This window comes from Nelumbo lutea, chromosome 1 (genome assembly GCF_056320005.1).
Source record: "Nelumbo lutea isolate HS-2025 chromosome 1, American lotus-T2T, whole genome shotgun sequence".
Lineage (NCBI taxonomy): Eukaryota > Viridiplantae > Streptophyta > Magnoliopsida > Proteales > Nelumbonaceae > Nelumbo > Nelumbo lutea.
Genome location: NC_142684.1, coordinates 6274906 through 6302589, shown reverse-complemented (window position 1 = coordinate 6302589; position 27684 = coordinate 6274906). Strand labels below are relative to the sequence as shown.

At 36.8% G+C, this 27684-nt stretch overlaps 1 protein-coding gene across 2 annotated transcripts; it reads left to right on the top strand.

The window, feature by feature from the left end:
* Positions 1-3227: 3227 nt before the first annotated feature.
* Positions 3228-26694, top strand: LOC148873336 (DNA-directed RNA polymerases II and V subunit 8A-like). Of its 2 annotated transcripts, none has more exons than XM_088962686.1 (5): positions 3228-3547; positions 6999-7108; positions 14611-14768; positions 26115-26209; positions 26315-26694. In XM_088962686.1, the coding sequence occupies exons 2-5, from the start codon at positions 7036-7038 to the stop codon at positions 26424-26426; spliced, it is 438 nt and encodes a 145-aa protein (XP_088818812.1). In that variant the 5' UTR covers positions 3228-3547; positions 6999-7035; the 3' UTR covers positions 26427-26694. The 2 variants fall into 2 exon arrangements, with proteins under 2 accessions (XP_088818812.1, XP_088818813.1); XM_088962687.1 differs by having other exon boundaries at positions 3459-6047.
* The last annotated feature ends 990 nt before the right edge of the window (positions 26695-27684 follow it).

Here is a 27684-nt window from a genome sequence, read left to right as displayed (position 1 = left end):
ACAAACAGTTAAATAAATCATATACTTTAAGGTTAGGGTTAAAAGTTATACCAAACTAGAAGAATATATGTGTATGGGTATTTATGATCCGGCGGGTCATGTTGACCAAACTTTGCACCCAATTTGGGTTAAATAATAAAAAACCTAACTCTACACCTTAATAAGCCTGACCCTAACTTGACCAAGTAGGGGTGAGATAAGTGGAATTTACCATTTAACTTGATTCATTATCATTCGTATGCGAGATTAGCCACTCTCGCTAGGTTTTCAATTTGGATTGTGGTCAAAACAACTAAATGTAATTCAAAAATATAATACTTGGGTTGGCTCGGATTGACATGGTTTAATTAGAAACACCATAAGGTTCTTTATACTTTAATTTTGCGTAACTAGGCTTGTGCATTGCATGGGTCCTGGCTAGTATGAATATAATATTAGTGAAAGTTTATTTTAACTAAATTAACTGAAACCCAAAATGAAAATTTTTGTTTCAATTTGGTTTTTTGTTTTTGAAGTTCAGTTTTGTAAACTACAAAATCTATTTAGTTTAATTTTAATTGAATAAATCAAATGTTGACCCATTAACACTTGTTTGAAATGTAGTTTTGGTAGAAAATTAAGGTGTATCTAAAGATTTGAACAATATTTTCCTCCACTCAGGTGGCTGGGTTTATTGTTGAATTTTAAGCAAATTCATGACCAGAATACAATAGAGCCTTGGGTTATATATTACAATTAGCAAAGTTGAAGAATCTCATATGAAACCTTTTGCGAAATAGCAATAATTCAAATTGAGAGACAATACATTTTTTATTGTGTATTATATGTAAAATGGGTAATGACTTAACTTACATCAATTTTATAGATTTTGAAGCATCACCATTAAAAGTCTCAAGTATGTTTGAAGAGGCTATTTATACAATCACCAATTTGATTTTAGTGATTGTTCACACTGAATTAACTTTTAAATAATGTCTATTGATCATACATGATCAATTCATGACCATTAGATTAAAATACAATATCACAATATCGATGGTGTTATGATTAAACCTTCCAAAGGTGTCTCATTGCATCTTTATACGAGTTCATGCCAATCCCATTATAAAAATCACAACCTACATTGGGTGCAATTCCGACTTCATAGATGGAACCACAACTAGAATCACATATGCAAATTGAATTTCATAGTTGGACTTACATTTGCAAATTCTTCTTTTCACCTAGGTCTCACTTCACAACCTAGATTCGCATATTCCTTTGTAGGATTCACAAAATTTATAGCACCCGTACATAAAAGACCATGTGAGTGTGAGCAAAATGTATCTCTAAGGTGCCTCATTGCATTGCACATATGCCATGCATATGCATTTTTTATACTATGTTTCTCTCCATACTTCTAAGAAATATAAGTGGGCTCTTATTAAAGACCCTAAGAGAAGTCATTTAATTTTTCAACATGGGGCAAGGCACAAAAGAGAAAACAACACACAAAACAAAAGTTTTGGTGGGAAAAAATAAATTTTGGAAAAAAACTATTTTTTTTTCAAAGTAAAAAAAGGTGTATAGGCAAGCTATACAATAAAACACCCATGGAACCCAATAACGTCATCTAAGGTGGTGTTTGGTACCATTGCCATTTATTAGAAAAATGTTGCAAAAAAATCTCTAAGGTGGTGTTTGGTACCATTGCTGTTTATTAGAATAATGTTGCAAAGAACATATCTAAGGTGGTGTTTGATACCATTGCTATTTATTAGAAAAAATGTTGCCGACATATACCTATATAGATGTTTGTTGCAATAAAAACCCACTTTTTTTTTTTTTTTGGTTGAACCATTCAACGTGAAGTGTATACATTTTCAATTGTCTTAGTTGAAAAATCAATATTTTTTGGAAAAATGTCAAAATGGCATTGGGTTCAAATATGATATAAAAAATACACGTTTGAGAAACTTATGACCAATCAACAAGTATCATAAATGTGTTAACCAATCATATTGTATTTGTGAACATTCATGGTGGGCTTTAATTGGTCAAAGCTCTTATGGTATCATATAATTTATTGCAAATGATTGAATGTTTTAGGTGCCGTTTAGCAAGTTTTTTTTTCAAAGATATTATAGAAGATTTGACAACCAAAAGATGATGTGAGCTTTTTCATAAATATATTAACAACCCACAAATCCTTTGGTAGAGGCATGTCTTTTCGTGCATCTTTAAAAAAAAAGCTCAATTTTGAGCATTCTAAAAATAGCTCAAAATGGGCTTTTTACGTCTTTTTGGGACTATGTCTTTCGGTAACTAAATATTTTCTCAATCAAATGGGAAAAGACGAGAAAGTGGGCTACTAGGCTTCTAAAAAGCCGATAGCCTAAACAAAAAGACACACCAAACGAGGCATTTTTTTAATCTTATATGAGTTGTCTTGAATAATGATAAAAATTGTGCATGGCCATGTACAGAATACCACCAACTCTCTACCAACATCATCTCACACTACACATCTCATGCATGGCAGGTCCCAATTTTATAGAGATGTGTGGTGTTAGGTCACATCGGTAGCGTGTTGGAACGTGTTTTATTGATGTGAGACTCTAACTCAACCCACATTCCCATTTTTTCTAGGATGCGTTTGTCTTTGATATAAATGTAAATCAACGTAAAATTCTAGTTGGCATTTGCCCGTGTTTGTTTTCGGTATAAATATGGACATGTATAGAACTCCACCCAAAGTTTGTAGTTTCTAGGGGTGTTTACTGTTCGGTTAATCGAACCATAGGCAATTTTTGCAAACCGAACCGGTGGTACCAATTTTTCCATTTCTCCAAATCGAAACCGAATCGGTACCACCGGTTAACCAATCTACCGGTTTCGGTTTTTGACCGGTTAGGTTTTTTATATTTATAATATATAATATAAATATATGTATAATATTATATTATAAATAATGAATGATATATAATATATTATAAATATTTTAAAAATATAATATATATAATACTTATAAATAGATTATTATAAATATAATATAAGTATATATATTTATTATATAGTATATAAAAAATATGTAACATATATTAAAGATATATATAAAATATATTCGGTTCAATTAATCATCGTTTTTTTAGATTAACCAAAAACTGAATCAATCATTCGGTTTTTCAAAAATTTCAAATCGGTTCGATTAACACATTTTAAGGTTCGGTTCGATTTTTCGATTTTTCATGAACACCCTTCACGCGTTTGTCTTCACTCTTCGGTCGGCCGAGTTTTCCATCGCTAATCGATTTTAGCGATTAAGTTTTACTTCAGCGTTGAACTCCAGCCGAGTTTGGAGTTTTACACTGAAAACAAGCGCAGCCCAAGAAAATTTTGACACAAACGTGAGAAAATCGGGAATCGGGCAAAATATCGGGTTCGGGGCGGGTGTTTTTATTAAGGACACTGCAGGGGTTTGGGTGTTGCACAGTTGCACACTAGCACAGCCTGCTCGTCTTCATTTCTCGTTAGGGTTTTCCAGAGAATCAAAGCTCGAGCATCCCTGGTGTGTACCCTCTTCCCTCTTCGTTTTTCTTTCAAGTTTTTCTTCAATGGCCTTTGCATCTGTACTTTGTTTTTCGAATCTGTTTGTTTTTCTTTCATGTATGAGTGGATTGAGAAAGCTTTCGATCCTCTTTTTTTCTCTGGTTTGAAGCTCGAAATGATATTGAGATGGAGATTGTCAGGGGTAAAATCGAGTCGAATCTTCAAGTATCCATCTTTTAAACTTACCCAAAATGTTTCTTCGCTAATGAGTTACTCACCTTATAGAGCCCCAGAAAGATCTACGGAAGCTACACAATCAGAGTTTCCAATGAGGCCTCGAGTCGTTCTCACTCACCAGATTGTGGAATCGACCTTAGTGAACTGCAGTTCCGATGTAATTGCACTTAGCTTTTTCTTGTGGTGTGCTCGCCAACCGAGTTTCTTCCATAACCGTCGGTCGGAAGACCTTATGGTTCCTGTCGTCGGCCGGCTCACTGACCGGTTTAGGTCTGTTAAGGAGCTTATTAAAGGGTTAGTGAGATTTGGTTTTGTTACGAAGGCAAAAATTTTCTTGGTTCTTATAAAAATCTATGAACGTGGAGGCATGTATAAATTGGTATTGGAGGCTTATGAAGAGATGCTTAGGTATGGGTATTCTCCAAACACGTTTGCCCAAAACAAGGTAATAAGTGCCTTGTTCAAGCTAGGGTGTGTTGGCGCAGCCATTGAAGTTCTTAACAGAACAGAGGAACCGAATTTCTTGACATTTAGTATAGCAGTTCAGAATCTAAGTAATCTGAACAACTTGATAGGTGTTTCCGATGTCATGAGAATCATGTTGAGAAAGGGGTTTCATCCTGGTATGGAATTCTTTTTGATGCTCTTAAATTGGTTATGTAAGGGGGGAAGGCTGGCAGAGGCATTACAACTATTGGGTTTGATGATTACAATAGGTCATTCCCTTTCAGTACATGCTTGGGGTATATTGATTGATGGGTTCTGTAGGGCTGGTAGACTTGGTACAGCGAATCATTTATTGGAGAAGATGATCGAAAGTGGGTATTCACCTAGTGTTGTAATATATACATCTTTGGTTAAGGGATTCATGGGATCTCGAATGTTCGGTAGAGCGTACAACGTTCTGAATACCATGGAATCCAAAGGATGCTTGCCAGATTTGGTTTTTTACAATGTTTTAATAGATTGTTTCTCAAAGATTGGGAGGTATGATGATGCACTTGATGTATTCCTTGGGTTGTCAAAACAAAATATAGAACCTGATTCTTATACTATTTGTTCTATATTGTCCACTCTATGTTTGTCTGAGAGATTTGAAAAATTTCCCCAATTACTTAATAAACTTTTTATATTGAGTCTATCAGCAGATTTGGTGGTCTATAATTCTTTCCTAAATTTTTTATGTAAGGCTGGGTTTGCTTCAGAAGCTGTAGATTTCTATAACGACATGGTGCATAGGGGATTTACACCAGATAATTATAGTTACGTAGCATTACTTAGTGGATTATGCAGAGCAGGAAGAGTTGATGAGGCAGTTAATGTTTACCATGGCATTGTGATGAATAATTCAGCTCATGATGCTCACATCCATACCATAATCATTGATGAGCTCATCAAACTAGGTATGGTACATAGAGCCATCAAATTGTTCAGAAAGGCTGTTGTCAAAAAGTACCCCCTCGATGTTGTGTCATATACTATTGCAATCCATGGGCTTCTCCAAAGTGGTAGAATTGAGGAGGCTCATACTTTGTATAGGCAGATGAAGGAACTTAGTGTAGTTCCTAATGCATACACATTTAACATTATGCTCTCTGGCTTATGTAAAGTGAGAGATATTAAGTCAGTTAAGAAGACCCTAAGGGACATGGATGATGAAGGGATTGAGCCAGACCACATTACATTCAATACAATCATTGGTTTCCTGTTTAAATCTTATCGTTTTCATTCAGCCATTCACCTGTTCATGGAAATGAGGGATTTGGGGTTGATGCCTAATGAGACTACTTATGCACTGTTGGTTGATGGTCTTGCCCATACTGGAGAAGTAGGTGATTTATGTTCTCAACTGTTGGAAGGTTATTTGGAAGATGGTTTATCAACGACCGAGACAATGACAGATTTTGAGTACCCTCCTAATACAGCTTTTTCAGTAGGTTGACTAGTCCTTGATGGATAAGTGCATTCCTCATTGTTACAAAACTCCTTGTGGAAGGTGTCTCAACGACTATCATAAGCTGGATGCAAAATAATAGACCCAGCTCATGGTGGTTTAGACAAATAATGAGGGAGATCAGGTAGCATAGACAATACTTGAATACAAGATTCATTTGGATTCAGAGATCAGCAAATGGATTGGCAGACTCTTTTGCTAGACAAGGGGTAAATTGGGAGCAAATGATTTGGGGTATATTGTAAAGGATTTATGTTGAGCAAACAATTGGAATTGCTTCATGTTTTTAATCCCAAGAAGCAGCTATTACACAGCCGAACATCTTAAGGTATTTTTGGTATCCATTTTCTTTCTACTGATTCCTATAACACATTTTGATATGTACTCCACATTAACAAATTTGATTGGTGAAATTTGATTACTGGCTTTGTCCAACTACTAACTGAAGTGGCATTGTTGTTTTCTGTGTTTTTGCAATCATATATCTATCCTTTTATCTCTGCCTTTTTATCCCTACTGTGGTTTGGCTTTCGATCATTGAGGATTCCTTGAATGAGGGTATTTGGTTCTTTGTCATATTGTTCTTTTGTCATATGCGTCATATTTGTAATTTACAAGTGTTTAAATATTTCTAGAATTCTAGGTGTAGGACTAGAATGGTAAACAAATCTTAGTGTGTTGCAAGTGGTTAAATATTTCTAGAATTCTAGGCTGAAAAGTGTGAGACTGTAGGTTCTGGTCTGAGGCTGGACACTATGTGAAACGAGATTGTTGGAGGTTAGGTCTGCATCTAGTTCACCCCTCCCAAGAACCCTTAGTAACCGAACCAGCATTGTGTAATGGCCTTGGGACTTCTCCTGGGTCTTAAGTTAGTTTTTTTCCTCTAATAATTGTCATGGAGACATCACAAAGGGAATTTTAAATTTAAGTTATTCCTTTGAGACTTTTCTCAAATTTCTCTTGTGAATTGAAGAGTTTTCTTCACTCCTACATACTTACTGCTATGCCAATGCTCTACTCATAGTGAAAACCTCAACATGAAGGATACAATAGAAATTGAACACATCTAACTGATCAAAAAGAAAGAAAAAGGTGAATTGAAGTAGAAGTGTTGAAGAGAGTGACCAATAAAAAATATCAAAGAGTGTATTTAGTATTTACTAGTAAATATGCATGATTACTATGAACTAGTAGTATTTTCCTCAAAGCAAAACTGACAGCAAAAAATGCCTGCATGGAATTGTTTTTATAGTTGCACTAAAGATTCATACTTTTGTAGGTGAAAAATTGAATCTTGAGGTCAACTTTACGGGAGAATGGTTGATCTTCTGTTTGAGGATATTTTCACTGTGAAGCAAATAGATCCAGATGGCAAAAAGTTTGACAAAGGTATGCATGCTTTTTTTTTTTTAAATCTTTTATCATACTCCTTTCTAGTGTTTTCCCCTCTTATTCTTGATTGCTCATAGTTTTCTGGAGGGGGGTGGGACAAAGGAAAGGAAATACTGCTTATCTTTAGCTATGGAACCTCATATTTTCCCCTATTTTTGGTACTTTTTTTACCTATTGATATTCCATTTTTGTATTTGATTGATCTTGATAATGCTGACTTAAATCCATGCTAAAAAAATTACTTGAAATAGAAAGTTTGCATACAGAGCTGTTGTTTTTAGAGGAAGAGATTGAAGAGGTAGGTGGCGGGAGGACTAGAAATGGTGAAGAAAATGGTCCTAAAGCTATGAAAACTCCTCTTCCCTTCGTCGAGGGAGCTGACCCTGAGTCTAATGAATTATAGGATGTTGGTGGAGAGGGACAAGAATCGGCCGTGAGGATGGATGTAGGTATTCTAGTGTCGGAAACACAGAGAAAGGTTTTCCAAGTGGGTAGGTTGTCAGGAAGTGACTCTTTCACTATGTCTACTTTACAACTTTGTCCAAAAAAAGGAAAGGCCTTAAAACCATTTGTCGCCTGTCAGCAACTCAATTCCAGTGATTCTAATCCTACCCCTGTCCTACTAGGTTTGGGTGTCAATTTTTTTTTAGGTACTGACTTGTCTGCTATGCCTGTAACAAATATTCCAGCTTCCCATCCAGGAGGTTCTGATGCAAGAGAGAGAGGGTGATAGTGGAAGGAGGAGAGAGGGTGATGGAAGGAAGTAGTAAGGGGGAGGCAGACAGAATTTGGGAGTTGATCTGTACAATGATGGAAGAACTAAAAAAAAGGAAGGATTCTTAGAGAGATGCTATAGCCAAAATAAGTATGAATAGGGTAAAATTCTTCCTCAGACATTGGCTGGAAAGGATGGAGAAAAGAAAAATGATGATTGTTGTATTAGGAAGGGGGGGAAGGGAACAAAGAAGAAAAAAAAGATCCGAAGTGGAAAGGGTATCTCAGACATTGAGGGGAATTTAGAATTCAGTGGTAGAGGGGATAGGAGAAAGGGTCTAAAATGAGGAGATTATGGCCTTTTCATGGGTTTTTTTTTGCTATTTTGTCTCGATGAAAATTATTAGCTGGAATGTAAGAGGGTTAGGGAGTGCAAGAAAGAGAAGGGTGATCAAGGACCTACTCCGAAGGGAAAAACCCGATATTGTGCTATTACAAGAATCCAAAATGATGGAATTAGATGGGAGATGGGTAGACCTGTTCATGGGCCGGGTGGCCTGACGGGCCGGCCTGGTCTCCGGACGGGCTTGAACAGGTATATAGGCCCGCGGGCTTAACTTCGGGCCAAAAAGCCCGACCTGCAATAAATTCGAGCCGGGCTCGGGATTTGCCAAAATAGCCTGGCCTGGCCCGACCTATAAATAAACCTAGAAAACCTAGTTGAATACCCCTCTTTTTTTCACCTCTTTCCCTTTTTCCAACCAAATTCTTCTTCTCCACATCCTCTTTCCCTTCTTTGTATATATTTTTTAATATAAATAAATTTTGAATATATATATATTTTATGTAAATAAATTCTGATTTATATTGATTATTGAATAGGGAAAATTTCTAATTTTTTTTATTAGGTCGGGCTTCAGGCTTTTTATTAGGGCCGAGCTCGGGCCCAAGTTGTAGGTCTGTTGGTCGGGCCGGGCTCGGGCTCGGGCTCAGGCCTAACATATTTCTATTAATGAATAGTAAAAGCCTGGTCCGAGCCCGGCCCGGCCCGGCCCATGAACAGGTCTAGAGATGGGTGAGGAGTTTTTGGAGGTCTAGAGGTTTAGGTTGGATCTCGTCTCCTTCTTGGGGAGCCTCGGGGGGGATCGTAACACTATGGAGGGAAGATGTGGTGGAAGTAGTGGAAGAATTGATAGGCAGATTCTCAGTTTCCATTAAGTGTAAGAATGTAGAGAATGGGTGTGTATGGGTCTTAACCAATGTTTATGGCCCTAATTCCTATAGAGAGAGGAATGATATGTGGGAGGAACTATATGCAATCAAGGGGCTATTGGATGGCCCTTGGTGCCTGAGCGGGGATTTTAATGCCATTAGATTCTTTGATGAAACCAGTAATCCCCAACAGGTAATTACAACAAGCATGAGGACATTTAATGGTTTTATTGAAGAATGTGAACTGAAGGAAATACCTCTGTTGCAAGCCAATTACACATGGTCCAACCTTCAGGAAAACCCTTTGTGTTCGAAGTTGGACAAGTTCTTATTTAACTTTGCCTGGGAGAATAGTTTGGAAAACTTGGTTGCTAAAGCGTTACCCAGGGTCACCTCTGATCATTGTCCTATCTAGATAGGTACTGAGTTTTTTCCTGTAGGACCCAAACCTTTTAGCTTCGAAAATATGTGGCTTACCCATCCAGATTTTGTGAAAAAAGTGAAGGAATGGTGGGGTGAGGAGGAGAGGGGGGTAAGATGGAAGGGGATCAACTTTCATAAGAAATTAAAAAGGTTGAGAGCCAAAATAAAAGGGTGGAATAGAGATCATTTTGGTAGAATTGAGGAGCAAAAATTGCGCCTAATCTCTCAAATAGAAAACTTGGATGTAAAGGAATCTCAAAATGGGTTGACCGAGGAGGACAAAGTGTTAAGGAGACAATTGAAAAAGGATTTGGAAGAGGTGTTATTGAGGGAAGAAATCAGTTGGAGACAAAAAGCTAGACACAAGTGGATTAAGGAAGGCGATGGGAACACTAGATTTTTCCATGATTTGGCAAATGGGAGACGAAGAAAGAACCTTGTGACCAAGCTAGAGATAGGAGAGGAGGTGATTACCAACCAAGATGACATAGCCAAAAAATTTGTAGACCACTTCAAGTCGATTTATAGAAGACCTTTGAGTGAGAGAGCAGTCGTGGAAGGGGTGGAATGGCCAAGAATTGATGACGGAGTGGCAAGGTGGTTGGAAAGGGATTTCGAGGAAGAAGAGATTAAGAAAGCTGTCTTTCTAATGGATAGATCCAAGGCTCTAGGTCCAGATGGCTTTACAATGGGTTTTTATCAAGATTGTTGGGAGGTGTTGAAAGAGGATTTAGTTGAAGTCTTTTAGGAATTTGCAAACAATCACATTATAAGCCCTGGAATTAATGCTACCTTTTTGGCCTTAATACCTAAGAAGAATGATGCCAACCACCCAAAGGATTATAGGCCTATTAGTTTGGTGACAAGCATTTATAAAATTCTGGCTAAAGTGCTATCGTTGAGAATCAAAATAGTCATCCCTTCTATCATTAGTGAAACCCAGGGGGCTTTCATTCAAGGGCGACAAATAACAAATTAGATCTTAATTGCGAATGAGTGTGTGGAGGAAATGAAAAGGTCTAGTAAGAGAGGTTTCATTTGTAAATTGGATCTTGAAAAGGCCTATGATTTGGTGGATTGGAAGTTTCTATTAGAGGTTATGCAAAACTGTGGATTTGGGGACAAGTGGTGTAGTTGGATTTTTGGGTGTATCAGTACTTGTCACTACTCTATTCTGGTAAATGGTATGGTGAGGGACTTTTTTCCAGCTTGCAGGGGTGTCAGGCAAGGGGATCGACTCTCACCCTTCCTTTTTACCTTAGTAGCTGATGTTATTAGTAGGATCATTACTAAGGCTGATAGTGAAGATGCCATTAGGGGTTGGAGAATAGGGAGACACCAAGTCCCTGTCACCCACCTTCAGTTTGCAGATGACTTAATGATCTTTTGTGAAGGAGGTTTTAGCGTAAAGGTAGCAAGCCTAAAGGAGCTAATCAATGGTTTTGAAAGTATTTCTAATTTGGGATTAAATTTGGAAAAGAGTTGCATAGCTGGTATAAATTTGGAGGTAGGGGAGGTCGAGGCTATTGTGGAATGTCTTGAGTGTTCCACCTTTGCTTGGCCTATGTCATACTTAGGGCTTTCTTTAGGGGCAAATCCCGTGGAGAGATTTTGGACCCCGGTGATAGAAAAGTTTGAGAAGAGATTAGCCTCATGGAAGAGGAATTGTGTCTCTTTATGAGGGAGAATTACCCTAATAAGAGCTACCTTGGCTAACTTACCTACCTATTTTTTGTTTGTTTTTAGGATACCAGTTAGGGAAGCTAGGAAACCATAGAAGTTGATGAGAGATTTCTTATGGGAGCGGGAAAAGAGAAAAAGGATCACTTGGTTAATTGGGAAATTGTGTGCAGAAGTAAAGAAGAGGGGGGTTTGGGACTTGGGAGGGTAACTAGAAAAAATCAAGCTCTATTAGGGAAATGGTAGTGATGGTGGCCATTGGAAAGAGAGAGATTGTGGCATGAGGTGGTGGGAAGCATTCATGGGAGGTCAGAGAATGGATGGGATGCTGGTGTATCAAGGCAAGCTAACCTAGCAGCACCTTGGGAGGCCATTCACAACACCTTTCCTCAATTCCTCAATTTTATCAGGTATGAAGTTTGTTATGGCAACACTGTTCTTTTTTGGGAGGATATTTGGGTAGGAGACACACCTTTAAAGGATCTGTTCCCTTCACTATTTTCTGTTTCTTTGTACAAAAAAGAGGTGGTCTCAAAATTTCTCACTTTTGGGAACACCCTTAGATCCTACTTGGGATTTTGGGTTTCGTAGAGGACTTGGGGATGATGAAATTGAATCTCTTTCTGTTTTGTTTGGTTGTCTTAATCAGGTTTGTTTGGATCCTTCCAAGCCAGATAAGAGGGTATGGACTCCTAGACCCCATGGAACCTTCACTTGTGCTTCTTTCTTCAAGTCCATCTCTCAACTTTCTACTCACCAACCCTTTCTTTCAAAAGAAATTTGGTGCAGGCCAGTTCCCCAAAAAATTATGGCGTTTTGTTGGGAAGTATTCCATGGGAAAGTAAACATTCTAGATAACCTACAAAAGAGAAGACCTTTCCTCTATATTTCTCCTAATTGGTGTATCCTCTGTAGAGCTCACGGTGAGGATTGTTACCACCTATTAATATCTTGTCCCTTTTTTGCAGACCTTTGGGCTTGGCTACTTTCGTTGTTTGGGAGTAGTTGGAGTCTACCAACAGAAGTTCACATGCTCTTCAACCATTCTACCTTTTATTGGCCTATAACAATAGGGAGAATTATGTGGAGATGTGCTCGTGCTGCCTTGATTTGGACTCTTTGGGAAGAAAGGAATATTAGAATTTTTCAAGAGAAGGAAAGGAGCAGTTAGGAATTGAAAGACTGTGTGTTAAATAGGGCAATACCTTGGCTGAAGACCTTGGAAATCTTTCATCAATTCTCCTTTAATTACCTTTGGAGAAATTGGTCAGCAGTAGCGAGGTGTTCATCTCTAAAGGACAAATCAATTACAAGCTGGTCTCCTCCATTCAAAGGCTCATTGAAGTTGAACTTTGATGGAAGTAGCATGGGTAATCCATGATTATCCGGAATTGGGGGTGCTTTGAGAAACAAGAAGGGAGAGATTTTGTTGCTCTACTCAGGTCCCTTGGGAATTGGGGACTTCATCAGGGCAGAACTTTTAGCTGTTGTACAAGGGGTGCAATTTGCAAACCAGCTGGGGGTACAACACCTAACAATCGAGGGGGATTCCAAAGTGGTTGTGGGTTGGTTGAAAAATCCTAAAGAGGCTATGTGGCGTTACAAGAATGAAGTGAAGAAATTTAGTTGGTTGACAAGGAATATGTTGATCACTGTACAATGGGTGGGGAGATCAGCAAATACTTTGTCAGATGTGTTAGCTAAGCAAGGGGTAAATAGGGAAGAATTGTTTTGGGCTCAGTTGTGATTCTTGCTTTTCTTTCCTAGTTTACTTGTAAGATTCAAGGAGGGGCTGCAGTTCGCTTCTCTCCCTGGGATGTTGTATGAACTCACTCTAAATCTGCTTCTGAATTAATAAATTTATTAGCATTCATAAAAAAAAAGGAAATCATACCATGCTCCCATTTTGACCCTCGACTACGAGAAAAAATGCACGATATGATACCTGCTTAATGAAATATTGCTAGTTTTCATTCTGTTAGAACTTATAAATATTTGCTTTATTGCTCCTTAAATTATACTTTTATTAGAAAGACGATGCTTGTTACTTAGGCTTAGTTTGGAAGGAGTATGAATACAAATATGTAGAGTACAAAACCTTGTATTTTGTATATATTTGTACTGCACATTTTTGTATTTGTACTCTTTCCAAACTGAGCCTTAGGCTCAACATGCAATAAAATCTCATCTTGCGTGTGAATCCTCTTTCTTCAGAGAAGAGAATTCAGCTCAAGAATATGCAGTCATCTACTTACTAGTTCAACAATGATAAGCTTCATGGTTGGAGAATATATCAAAATGATTTCTTTGATATCAAAATATCTGCTATGGATGTTTGTAATCCCCTATATATCAAGCAACTTGGGAGATTTGCTCATCTGTTGGAACTATTGTCCTGTTTTGGTGGTTCAGCTTGTTGGGTACAAATGAGAGAGGAGTTCAGAGATTTCTCTTTCAATGATATTGTTTTGGGATGGTTGCATGTGGTGGGATCTTCTATTTCAAGAAACGATACTTGTTATTAGTAGATATTCCCCTTTCTGAAGAAATAGATATTCCCCTTTCTGAAGAAATGGCCAAACTCAACTTTGATAGTTGTACTATGGGGAAGCTTGGTCCTTTTTGGTGTGGTTGGTATATTTTGGGATGAAAAGGGAGAGATATTGTTGGGATGTTCTGCTCTATATTAGCTCAGGGGGTTGAATTTAGGTTGAGATGTGATCCCTACTTCAGGGTTTAAGGCTTATGGCAGTTAAGAGGGCTTGGTTGGTTTTGAGATGGACTTGGAGGCCCATGAATTTTTTGTTATTTCATTAGGAGGCTATAACTCTGGCTTCCAAAGCGAAAATATTATTCAAATGGATCCAGAGATTGATTTTATACTAGAACTGATTTTATTACCCTTAATAAAGATGGAGCCATTTTTTAAAACATATTCAAGAATAGAAGAATTCCCACTTTTTGTCTCATAAAATTTGTGTGAACACTAAGCATCTGATTTATTGGCAACTACATGAGGAGAGATAGGCTGATCTTGTGAACACTTAATGGTAATATGCAATTAAAGTCTGTCTGGCCGTGGAAGCTAGAATTATTTAGTGGTTGCTTTTTGTGGTCATGATTTGCAAAAATTAAATAATGTCCTATGGTTTGAATTTTCTATCAATAGTAATTATGATTTGACCTAGTGGGATGTCTTGTTAAATTTCCAATCTAGTTAATTATATGATAGGTATTGCATCGAGCATAACAAAATGGTGAAATAGGATTCATGTAGCCAATCGTATATGGTTGGGACAAGACTTAGATGATGATGATGATATTTTAGTTACTTATCATTGATTTTCAATAACCTCACATTGTAGTGTTTTTTTCTTCTAAAAGAAAGAAAAGGAGAGACTATACTTTGGCTATCTTTTATTTATTTTTTTATCCCTTTTTGTTCTAATAATTTAGTTTTTTCTCTGTAGTTTCTCGTATTGTAGCAACAAGCGAGCAGTTTGATATGTACATGCAGCTAGATGTGAATACTGAGATATATCCTCTTCGTGTTGATGATAAATTTACAATGGTACTTGCACCCACATTAAGTTTGGATGGAACTCCTGACAGTGGCTACTATACTCAGGTAATCGTCCTCTTATTGTAGTTTACAATCCACCCTCTCTAGTGATGTGGAAAAGGTTTTTCCACCACATCTTGGTTGTGGGATGAACCGTGGTTCAACTCAGCCTTATGAACTACCATGTTATGGATTTGTGTAATTACCAGCTGATCTTTTTCCTTTTTCTAATTTAATATATACTAATATTTGTGTATGTGCTTTGTACGTGACAAATTTTGTGATGATGATAGTATATAATATATTTCCATTTTTTTTTATATTTCTACATCTATACAAATTTTTCTTATTTATCACATTTATTATGGTTCATTAATATAAATATATGTCCGAATAAAAATCTTGCAAAGCTAACGAGAATTAATAAAATTCTTATTATTCTTATTTATTATGGTTCACTAATAAAATTAATAATTTTTATCAGTTACCTTCGTCAGAATTTTATTTGAATTCTTGTTACCTTTGCAAGATTTAATTTCTATATGATAAATCCAACTTCAACTCCTTCAATGCTGAAAACCTTACAATAAACTGCTATAAAAAATATCACTTGCTCTTGTAGATATCTTGCCATCAAATGATGTGGTCTTTAAGGCAACGAAAATGTAAAGTTAACCCACCATATGTTGGGAATAAAGATGAAAAAACCATATCATACCTTAATGATCGAGAACTGAACTAATGAAAATAGGTTAAAAATATTTAAAAAAAACAAGAAAAATAGTTTAAAGAATAAATTGCTCATCCATTTGCAAGTTGGAAATCTCTTCATGGTGGTTAATGTGGCCCAACGTTGGCTATTGAGATGTACTTTAAGTATTTTTATTATTTTAATTTAAATAAATGAAAGGGTAAATTGTTAAAACCTCCTGTAAAATTTTTGATCATTGCTGAACCTCTTCTAAAGTTTGGTAAATGCAATCACCTCCCATGAACTTTTTGACACAATTGCAAGTAGACCCTCTATTAAAATCTTTTAACAAAAAGCACAAAATGTCCAAAATACCCATGTAGTTATTTTTGACACAATTGCAAGTAGACCCTTTGTAAGAATCTTCTAACAAAAAGCACAAAAATGTCCAAAATACCCATGTAGTTACTTTTGACCAAAAATGTTTATTTTCCAATTTTTTTCTTCATATCAATCACTACTCCAATCCCTTCTAATATCTTTTTCGGAATTGATGTATTTTCCAAAATTTCCCTTCACATCAATTTCTCAAAAGGCAAAATTGCAACTTTAAACTCTCTTTTTTTTGTTGTTCATAACATTTATATTGCTTTTTTGTATAAACCAGCCTCAATAATAATTACATGGGTATTTTGGACATTTTCATGCCTTTTGTTAGAGTATTTTACAAAAGGGCCCTACTTGCAATTGTGTCAAGAAGTTTAGGGGAGGTGATTGCAATTACCAAACTTCAAGGGAGGTTTAGGCAATGGTCAACAACTTTAAGGGAGATTTTAGCAATTACCATGGTTTGTTTTCCAATTATTGAGCAAAAAAGTGATTTTTGTGTATTTTCCATAACAAGCATTAAATGGGAATGCTAAATAACATTTTTGCAATTGACTTGTTTTACAATTATGAACAAAAAGAATGGAGTTTTGTGTCTTTTTTTGTAATAAGCATTAAATGAGAAAGAAGAGTCATTTCTTGTTAAGCATTAAATGAGAACACAATCTTGCTTGGACAGTAGAATTTGGTTGTCATCCCCTCTAAATCTTTCACATGTGCTTCTTTTTTCATTACTCTCCTTCATTCAATACATCAGCCCAACCCCTTCCCCACAAAGGAAGTTTGGTGTAACCCTGTTCCCCCAAAAATAAGAGCCTTTTGTTGGGAGGTTGTGCTCCAAAAGATTAACACCTTGGATAAACTACAAAGAAGAAGTCTAAATTGCTACCTATCCCCTCATGTTTGCTGCCTTTGCTTGGGGAGTGGTGAGACAATTATTCACCTTTTAATATCTTGTCCTTTTGCATCTTTTGTATGGTGTTGGTTTTCTTCTCTCTTTGGGTGTATGTGGACCCCTCCGGATGTGGCAAGCTTATTTGACCCAAGCTTCTTCACACTACCTAGGAAAAGGGGTAGAGTGATGTGGAGAGCGACAAGAGCAGCCATCCTTTGGTTAGTCTGGAAGGAGAGAAATAGTAGAATTTTCCAAGGGGAAGAAAGGTTTAAAGAGTAGGTAATTGAATGCATAAAGCAATTGACCTGTTCAAAGACTTTTCAGCTCAGGGTATCTTCAAGGGATGGTTAGTAGTGGCAAGTTCTTCAACTACAAAGGCTGTGGTTCAGTCTTATTGGATACATGCAGCACAACAAAGGGTTCAGTTGAACTTTGATGGATCTTTGGGTAATCTAGGACCTTTTGGAGCTGGGGGAGTTTTAAGAGATTGGGGGGGGGGGTATGCTGTTAGCATTATACTCTGGCACCATAGGTGATGAAATTCTTTGAGGGCTGAAACGTTGGCCCTACTACAAGGATTAAGGCTGGTGAAGCAATGGGGCTTTCAAAATTTTGAGGTGGAAGGAAACTCTAAACTATTAATTGGACGGTTGTAGACAAAAAGCTTGGTGGTATGGACTCTTGGACAAAATGAGGGAAATACTCTACCTAGCAAGGGAAGCTGGAGTAACATTCAAGTGGGTAAGAAGATCAGCCAATTCTATGGCTGATATGCTAGCAGTTTAGCAAAGTAGGGGACCTTAGGAAAAACCTTTTTTAGGTTGTGCTGTAAGAATTAAAGTTGTTTGTGGTCCACACATATTCTGAATGGTTGGTAGTGTACATGGTTAACTATTAAGTCTAATAAAAGTTACCGTTTCCAATAAAAAAAGTAACATAAAATAAAATATCAACTCAAAGAGGAAATTAGAAGAAGAAATAGAGAAAAACCAAGGTTTAGTGTGGTTTGGCTTGGTAGTCTACATCTATAGGAGAGGAAAAATATCCACTCTAAGAACAAGAGATACAACTCTCTCTTTCTCTCACACATTCTTACTCTCTTCCTTACTGATTAATCTCACACAACCACTTGCTTAAATAAGCAAAAGATCGAAATACATCATGACTACACATAAGCCCCTTTTTCTATCATAAATACAATTAGGTCCCCATAACTTGTCAATATTACAAATACAACCAAATACAATATATATCTCAACATGACCCCCCTCAAACTCAAGGTGGGAAAACCAACTCGAGTTTGTAAGGATGTTGAAGCAACCTCCATGGAAATAGGTTTATTATTGAAGCAAAAACCATGAACCTTGAGATGTTGAAGGGACCTCTCAAGCAACAGTTCACCAATACACCAAGGGAGCTTCACACATTCACGAACAAAGTTATCACCACACCACAAACCATTCCTAACTCACAAACATCCACAACTTGAGGCATCATAATTTCTTTTCCAACTCACAAACAACCACAACTTGAGGCATCAAAGCTTCTTTTACAACTCACAAAATCACAAGCAACCATAACTTGAGGCATCAAAGCCCCTTTTCTAACTCATCAACTCACAAGCAACCACAACTTAGGGCATCAAAACCCCTTTTTCAACTCACAAAACCATCATCAACTCACAAACAACCACAACTCGAGGCATCACAACCTCTTTTCCAACTCACCAATTCACAAGCAATGACAACTTGAGGCATCAAAGCCCCTTTTTCCAACTCACAAACAACCACAACCTTGAGGCATCAAAGCCTCTTTTCCAACTCACGAAACCACCACCAACTTGCAAACAACTGCAACATACGTCTAGTAGTTGACTACTTCGAAATCTCTTTGTATAGTAGTCAACTACTATTAGTATCTTACTCCTAATAGTCGATTATTATCAGTATCTTGCTCCTAGTAGTCGACTACTACACGAAGAGATTTCGTAGTAGTCAACTATTATTTGTGTTCTGCTCTTAGTAGTCGACTACTACATAAAGAGATTTCATAGTAGTCAACTACTACCTTAACTGAACATGAAATAATAGCAATTGGAACACCTTCACAGCTCACAAAATCACTTATCACACCACTATTAAACTTTTCACAACAACCAGAACACCTTCATAGCAATCGGAACACCTTCACTACAACCAGAACACCTTCACATCAACTAGAACACCTTCACAACAATCGGAACACCTTCACAATTATTATTTGTGTCCTGCTCTTACTAGTCGACTACTACATAAAGAGATTTCATAGTAGTCGACTACTACCTTAACTGAACATGAAATAATAGCAATTGGAACACCTTCATAGCTCACAAAATCACTTATCACACCACTATTAAACTTTTCACAACAACCAGAACACCTTCAAAGCAATTGGAACACCTTCACAACAACCGGAACATCTTCACATCAACTAGAACACCTTCACAACAATTGGAACACCTTCACAACAACCAAAACACCTTCAAAATAACCGAAACACCCGCTTTATACCATGTTAAACAACATAAAATAGCTTTGATACCATGCCAAGTAACATAAAACAGAATAACAACTAAAGGAGGAAACAAGAATAAGAAATAGAGAAACACCAAGGTTTAACATGGTTTGGCTTGGTATACATCCACAGGAGGAGAGGAAACATATCCATTGTGGGAACAAGAGATACATCAGAATTACATATAAGCCCCCTTTTCTTATTTAATAATTAGTTAATAATAAAGCATTAATAAAATTATGAATTATTAATAAAACAAAAATGAATTATTAATTATGAAATAGTTATTTTTATTTAATAATTAATTAAATAAATTAGGGCAAATTTCTTAAACTACCCCTAAGGTTAAGCTAATTGACTAACTCTACCCCTATTGTTTGACTATTGTGTTAAAGTACCCTTATTGTTTTTGGCAATTGTCATCGTTAAATCATAACGGAAAAAACAAAATGTCGAATTTGCCCTCCATTGTTTCTCAAATTTTCAAAATAAATTTGAAAGTCACTCATCTGGACTCTCCGATCGTGTTCTGTCTTAGGCAAAGGTTTCTGTTTTCTTGAACATGAAGCCACAAAGGATGTTGGTCGAAGTCGGTGAGAGAGAGAGACTTTGCTGCGTTTTAGAAGGAGCTTGTTGGTAAATCACCGACGACGACGAAGGCAAGACCTTGTTTGCCAAAGAGGAATCAAAGCTTGAAAAGGAAACCAAACATAACGAGAGATTGTGGGAGGTGCGATGGACAATTTGAAGCTGAGAGGGAGAGAGAAAACATTGCTGCTATGTGTTCTTCTTAAGGTTGAAGACGATGAATATTTTTGAGAATTTGAGATTTCCAAAAGCCCTAGATCGGCAAGTTTGGAAGTTTGAGAATTTGAGATCGATTACCTCAAGGTGTTCTCGGGCCAGAGGTGTAAAACAGGTGGCGGCCCGTGGGCTGTGCCGCCTGAGGCCCGCGTGGGCCGGTGCCATGCTGTGTCGTGCCATGGGCCGGGCTGGCTTGTGGGTTGAGCCTTGGGTTAGGTCAGGCCGTGCAATGGGCCAAAGTTGTTTATTTAAAAAAATTGACAAAAAACTTAAAATTCTAATTTTATATGAATTTTGATGTATAAATTGCTTATATATACAATAATTAAATAAGTTAGTATAATAAAATTAAAAATATTTATTTTATTAATATATTATATACTATATATTATTATATAATTATAATTTATATAAATATATAAAATATATATATGGGTTGTGTCGCGAGCCATGTTGGGTTGGGCCATGCCGGCACGCAGGCCACAGGCGGCTCGGCCCGGTTTACACCTCTCTCTGCGATTGTATGGCGAGAGAATCTGTAGAGAAAAGGAAGCAATGACAGCGACAACATCATCGGATAGCTTGAACTACACTTATAGAGTTCACATCCGACGAGATCAAAGTGGTAACCGATGATTTCTAGGAAAGAATGAGGTTGAAACATCTAAAGTCCATCTTCATCTTCGTATTCTCTCCGTTATTTCTATTTAAGAAAATCCATTGGGTGGGCAGTTGGATATGTTATTGCCTAGATTCGACTACGGAAAGTTGTTTGGTTCTAAGCCAGAGATTCTGCAATAACAATTCTTGGTTCCAGGGGTTGGGTTGGGCAGGCAGTCGGAGGTATTGGCCACTAGTGTTGCTGTACATGAGTTGGAGCTGAGGTTAATAGTCACTGCTCTAGTTGAAGGCCATGAAAACGACATCGGTGGAGGGGGTTATCGTTGCCACTGGGTTTGTCACTGTTGTAAAGGAAAAGACAATGAAAGAGAAGAGGGACGAAGGGTAAAGTTGGGTTTTAAACAAATGTACATCATGTGGTGTCACGTGTGTACGACTTTTAACAAATGCTAACGATAAGGGTATAGTTAGTCAGTTGTCAGAAACATTTGGGGTACTTTAAGACAATAGTCAAATAGTAGGGGTAGAGTTAGTCAATTAGCTAAACCTTAGGGGTAGTTTAAAAAATTTGCCCAATAAATTATTAATAAATTCATAATTCTTTATTTTTTACGTGAGTGGGTAAGAATTTTAAGTGGGATCCTCTTGTTTTTTCTCCTTGAAATTACTTAAATTGAAAGAACCGGATTATTATTTTTTGATTTATTAATAATTTGTTATATTTTTAATAATTTATAGTTAATTATTATTAAATTGAAATAATTTATTAGTAATTGATTGTTAAATAAACAATTATTTTATTTTTATTCTTGGTCAAATGTGAATAGGTGGGGATTTTAAATTAGACCCACTTTGTTATTTTCCCCTTGAAATTAATTAAGTTGATAGAGCAAATTATTATTATTTGTTTTATTAATAATTAATGATTAAATAAAAATAATTATTTTTGTTTTTTTTTCCCTTGGTTACATGCCAACAAGTGGGAATTTTATGTGGGAACTACACATAATTCATAAGCTGAGCATCATATTATTTTTTGACTTGAACAATGCCACATAAGTCAGGCATATTATTTCATTATATGTTTAATGAAACTGGTAACATCTCTAACATCAATTATCTTAGCCTTAAAATGCCATTTTCAACATAGTTTGAGGGCAAAAATGGCCTTTTTGAAGGAGATTTGATGCTTTGGAGGGTGAAGAAAATTTCAACCTCTCATGATGGTTGCTCAGTGCTTAGGAAGGTGGTTAGAATGACTCGTAAGGAGGAGATCGTCCAGAGGTTCAAGATGATGGAACTAAAAGGGAGGGAGTAAGAAGTAATTTAAAAAACAAGGGATGAGATTGTTCTATTTAATGAAGTGCTTGAGGATTACATAGCGGAGGAGAGGGGAGAAGTCGATGGGTTTGAAGGTTGCTTGGTGGAGGGACGTTTTAGCTCCTTTCTAGATTTCGAAGGGACAAGAAGGTTAAGTGGGGTTCACACTTCTAAGGAGTTTGGTGGCTCTGACATTGTTAGACATGTGAAGCAACTGGCAAAAAAGAATTGTTAAGTGGATGTTAATAGTTGATTTATTTGGTTTTAAACATTCTTTTGAATCCAACTATATCAAGATTGCCCAAACCTGACACTGTTAACCCCTCTGTTTTATGACCCAGAGCCAGATTTGATGCTTGCACTCGGTTTGGAATCTTTGTCATCCTAGTCCTAATGTCACAAATCTGACCAAACAGATACGTGGAGTCTAAAATTCTGAATCCAATGATACCAATATTACCCAAACCCGACATTGTTCACCCCTCCGTTCTAAGACCAGAGCTAGAACCAATTTCGACCCTAGGTTAGGAATCTCTAATCCCAAGCCTAACGTCACAAATCCAACTTGACAGATATGTAGAGTTCGAAATTTTGAATCCAACGATACCAAGATTGCCTAAAGATGACACTATTCACCCTTCCATTTTAAGACCTAGAGCCAAAATCAATCTCGATTCTCGGTTATGAATCCAATGATACTAAAGTTTTCTGGAACTGATTTCGTTTCCCCTTCCATCCTAAGACCTGATGTTAGGATCGATTCTGATCGTATACGTGGAATTTCTTTGATACTCAACCTTGTTTCACATCAAGACAAATTTCCAAAATCATAGGCACTTAGAGCCCAAAAATGTTGAATCCAACGGTTCCAAAATCTCTCAAATCCGGTACCATTAACCCACCCATCTTGTGATCCAAACTCAAACTGTTTTCAACCAACTGTAACATTCAAATTGGGATCACCCATAATCGTATACTTGCAGCGGTAGTGGTAGGAAGGCAGGAGAGGTAGGGGTAGGTCTTTTAGATGAGAGAGAGGCCACGATAGAAACGTGGGGTAAGGGTATCTTTTGACTTTAGGCCACGTTAGAAATGCGTCAAAGTGACAGGCCTGAGTCTTAAAATTTCAGATATGAAAAAACTTTTCCGATCATATTTCAGATATGAAAAAACTTTTCAGATCATGTTTCAGATGCAACACCAAATAAGCATTGCATCTGAAAATCAGATATTTCAGACTTTAGACGTCTGAAAAGTGTTATCAAATGCCGCCTTAGAGTGTAATCCTAATATGTTTTGGCTTGGGATAAAACTTGCAAGATAAGATAGAACATCTCATTAGAATCCAAAAATGGTAGGACGTTCTAATCCTAGTGTGTTATTATGGGGGATCCCAATTTGAATGTTATGATTGGTTTGAAACAGTGAGTTCGGGTCTCAGCATGGGTGGGTAAATGGTATTGGATTTGAGAGATTTTGGAACCGTTGGATTCAGCATTTCAGGATTATGTGCTATGATTTCGAATTTTTGTCTTGATGTGAAGCAAGGCTAAGAATTGGAGAGATTCCAAGCATACATTCGGAATCAATCATGGCTTTGGGTCTTGGGATGGAGGGGTAAATGAGATTAATTTTGGAAAATCTTGGTATCGTTGGATTCATAATTTTGGGTTCTACATGTTTGTTGAGTCCTAAACGAGGGTTGAGATTAGTTTTGGCTCTGGGTCATTAAACAGAGGGATGCATAGTATCGGGTTTAGGCAATCTTGGTATCATTGGATTTAGTATTTCAGGTTCTATGTATCCGTTAAGGTGGATTTGTAACGTTCGGTCTAGGATTAAAAAAATTCCAAATCGAGGGTCGGGATCGGTTTTGGCTCTGGGTCATAGAATGGAGGGGTGAACAATGTCGGATTTGGGAAATCTTGGAATCGTTGGATTCAGAATTTCAAGCTCTACGTATTTGTCAGGTTGGATTTGTAACGCTTAGCTTGGGATCAAAAAGGTTCCAAATTGAGGGTCAAGATTAGTTTTGGCTCTAGGTCTTATGACAGAGGAGTAAACAGTGTCAGGTTTGGGCAATCTTGGTATCGCTGGATTCAAAATTTTAGGCTATATGTATCTGTCAAGTCGAATTTATAACATTCGGCTTCTTGTAAGATTCCAAGCCAAGGATCAAGATAGGTTCTGGCTCTCAGTCATTAGATAGAGGGATGAATAGTGACGGGTTTGGGCAATCTTGGAATCACTGCATTCAGAATTTAAGGCTCTATGTATCTGTTAGGTCGGATTTGTAACATTCGACTTAGGATCGAAAAGATTCCAAACCAAGGGTTGAGATCGGTTGTGGCTCTGGGTTATAAAATGGACGGTGAACAGTGACGACTTTGGGAAATCTTGGTATTGTTGGATTTAAAATTTCAGGCTCTATGTATCAATTGATTTGATTGGGTTAGTTTGGTCGTTCGAAGCAAAAATCCCAAAAATACCCCTAGGTCGATTAAGAGGTTGGATGAAGCATTGCTTGAAGATCAAGTGCTGTAGAGAAATTGAAAAAGATTGAAGGGAGCAAAAATGGGGTGTTTACAAGTGGTAAAACTAGAAGTGATAGGATTTGGAATGAAGTTATCAGTGGGAACCTAGGAGTAGCTCCAATGGGTCATAAAATGAGAGAGTAGACTAAGATGGTTTGGGTACATGCATGGAAGACCACCAACTGCGCCAGTTGGAAGAAGAGCTCGGGGTAGACCAAAAAGGATTCATGTGGAAATGACGTAACTAAAGACTTCAAGATTACTGATATTTGAATTTCAAAGAATTTAAAATCCTGTAAATTTACGGAGGGGTAGACCAAAAAGAATTTAATAGTGGATATGACTTTAAATAGAATGGATCAGCAAAATAGGATTCATGTAGCCAACCCATTATAGTTTGAATAAGGCATGGATGATGATGTCTTTCTTTTGGTGTTGATATTTGGATATAATTTTTGTTGTCAAATCACTTCATCTGCTTGTATCTTTTTCTTTTTCTTTTAATGAAGTTTCCTTTTGCTTTTAGAAAATATGCCTTGCATCCCATGTGTTATGTGTAGGCTCCTTCTGCCACCTACCCCTCGTTTATTTTCTATCAAGCCTAGAAAATTGATCTCTTTTTACCCCTTGTTTAGCCAAAGGACCAGAGAAACTGTTTAATTCTCTTTGAACCTTCGTCAATTAGACTCCATATCCCTCACAATGTGTATGTACTGCCATCTTCCTTGCCTATTTATCTTTAGCTTTCCCGTTACAACTATGGTGTTACCTACCAGTATGTTTTTTAAGTTTTGACATAATTTTTATTGCTCACTTAAAGGCCATGTTAAACGGTTAATAACTCAACCCTTGTGGAGCCTCCTTGACCAACCAACCCTGAGTAGATAGTTAGAATATTGCCTTGCTCATTTCTTATTATTCCACTTACACCCGATGACCCTGGTTTTCTGATGCTATACTGATGCTATGGAAACAAAGATGAAATGGGAGACAAAGGGGTCAGATGGCAACCTGCAGAATACACTGCTCACCAAAAAAGAAGCAACTATTTGACCAGTCAAATCTAGGTTGTTTTTGCTGAAATTTGGTTTAGTACACTTAAGTTCTCAAATGCTGTAAATTTTCATCTCAATCTGACGTGTGGAAGTGACACGACTCAAGACTTCAAGATTACTGATATTTGGATTTTATAGGTGATGGTCAAAGACAACAGGTTGACTAGTTGACCCCACGCTCACACATAATAGTAGTCTTGGTATCGACTTTGGTCCATGGTGGTGGTTATAAGAGTTTATAGAAATTTACTATTTATGGTCCCAGCTATCAGGGGTCTTGGGAGGGGTGGACTATGATATGAAAACGAGATGCTAACCCAATCCTTACAAGGTCATCATAAAAACCACCAACAATATATGCAAAATATCTAAACCAAAAGGTTATTTGAGCTCTATTCCGTATGACCATTAAAAACTTCTTGATACATACATTATTTTATATAATTGTGTAATTACACTTTTTTTTATTGTTTATGCGTTGGCTTGTCAGGCCTCCAAAAATAGTATTTAAATGCCATGGTTGCAATAATCTGTTTCTTGATACAACTTCAGGCAGGGAGAAAGTCACTTGCAGACAAATTCGAGTATGTCATGCATGGGAAACTGTACAAGATCTCAGAGGAAGGTTCAGGAGCGAATGTAAAAGTGTACGTGTAAAGTTGTTCCCATGTGTCTTTGATACTAAATAGTTAATTGATTTTTCTCCAATTTTCTGGTTTTGTAGTCCTTTACTTGTTTATTTATTGTCCCAGGGAGATCTATGCCTCATATGGTGGACTTCTGATGTTGTTGAAGGGGGACCCTTCCAATGCTGCAAATTTTGAGTTGGACCAGAGGTTATTTCTTCTGATGAGAAAAGTTTGAGGCATGTGGCTTTTCTGGGGTGACTTTATCCTGCTTAGCTACACATCCCCTCTTGTTTACCATACATCCATTTGCACGGTATATGCATACTTGAAACCTCACTTGTGAAAACAGCTAATGGGTCCTTTATGGAAAATCTTTTATGACAGAATTTGAACCAGTAAATCATAACCATATGTATGAGTGTAGACATTTGCGGCTGTTTTCCTTTCTATGAAGTGGTTGAGGATCTTAACTAATCAAAAAAGTGTTGAGCATCTTGTTAATATGATGATGATCATGCAAAATACTTTTTTTGTATGTGCCATGCAGGTAGAACCATTAAAAACACTTTGATGGTTAAAAATTTAGATAATCCAACGTGGGGAGCAATCTGATGAAGGTTGTGATCAAGAATAGCTCGAGCATTTGGTTTGGCTGGATTTGGCCGACCCTAATGCTTGCTACGGGGCTTAGATGATGATTTCGTTTGGCTGGGTTTCTTGTATTCTTGGTGGGATAGTGTGCTGTGGGTTGACGTGGGCAGGAGATCCGGATTCTGTATTATATCCTCGCGATAGGATTGTTAGCATGAAAGTGAACTTTCCATTTCTGGTTGATTCAGGCCTCAGGACTCGGTGTCTAGTTTGTCTAAATAAGGTGGCGTTTTGTAACGTGTTTATCTCGTGTATGGACCATTTTGGTCCACGTCATGGGATGAACTTCCATTGTTGGTGGACAGGACTAGTCCACATTATATCATATGTACTGTTTTCATCCACAACCCCAAATCTTGATCATATATATATATATATATATATATATATATATATATATATATATATATCTTGTGGATTAGGTCAATTCGTAGTATTTCCATACTTTATTTTGTATAATATATATCTTCTACATATATTTTTTAATTTTTATATTAAAATAATAAATTTTAACTTTAATTCTAGCACAAGTCTGATGATGTTTGTTGTCCACTCTTTTATTTATTTTAATATTAGTTTTAATGTTTTTATTAATAAAATAATATTTTTGATATTTAAAGTATTTTTTTATTTTACTATTGTTTTTATTAAAATTAATATTTATTGGTTAGTATTAATTTATTGTTGCTTTTTTTTCAATATATTTTTCATATAAAATGTAAAAATTAGATATTTATGATTGATTGTGTAGATTATTCATAAAATGTGTACGAGATATATTGAATAAAAAAAATGTGGTGTGAATTGGCTCAGTTCATATAATTTGTCCGGTTCAGAACAAT

Excerpts from the sequence above, each read along its gene's own strand:
- LOC148873336 (XM_088962686.1), top strand. The coding sequence starts at position 7,036 with ATGGTTGATCTTCTGTTTGAGGATATTTTCACTGTGAAGCAAATAGAT. Across the intron at positions 7,109-14,610 it reads TGGCAAAAAGTTTGACAAAG|TTTCTCGTATTGTAGCAACA; the intron begins GTATGCATGCTT and ends TTTTCTCTGTAG. Across the intron at positions 14,769-26,114 it reads ACAGTGGCTACTATACTCAG|GCAGGGAGAAAGTCACTTGC; the intron begins GTAATCGTCCTC and ends ATACAACTTCAG.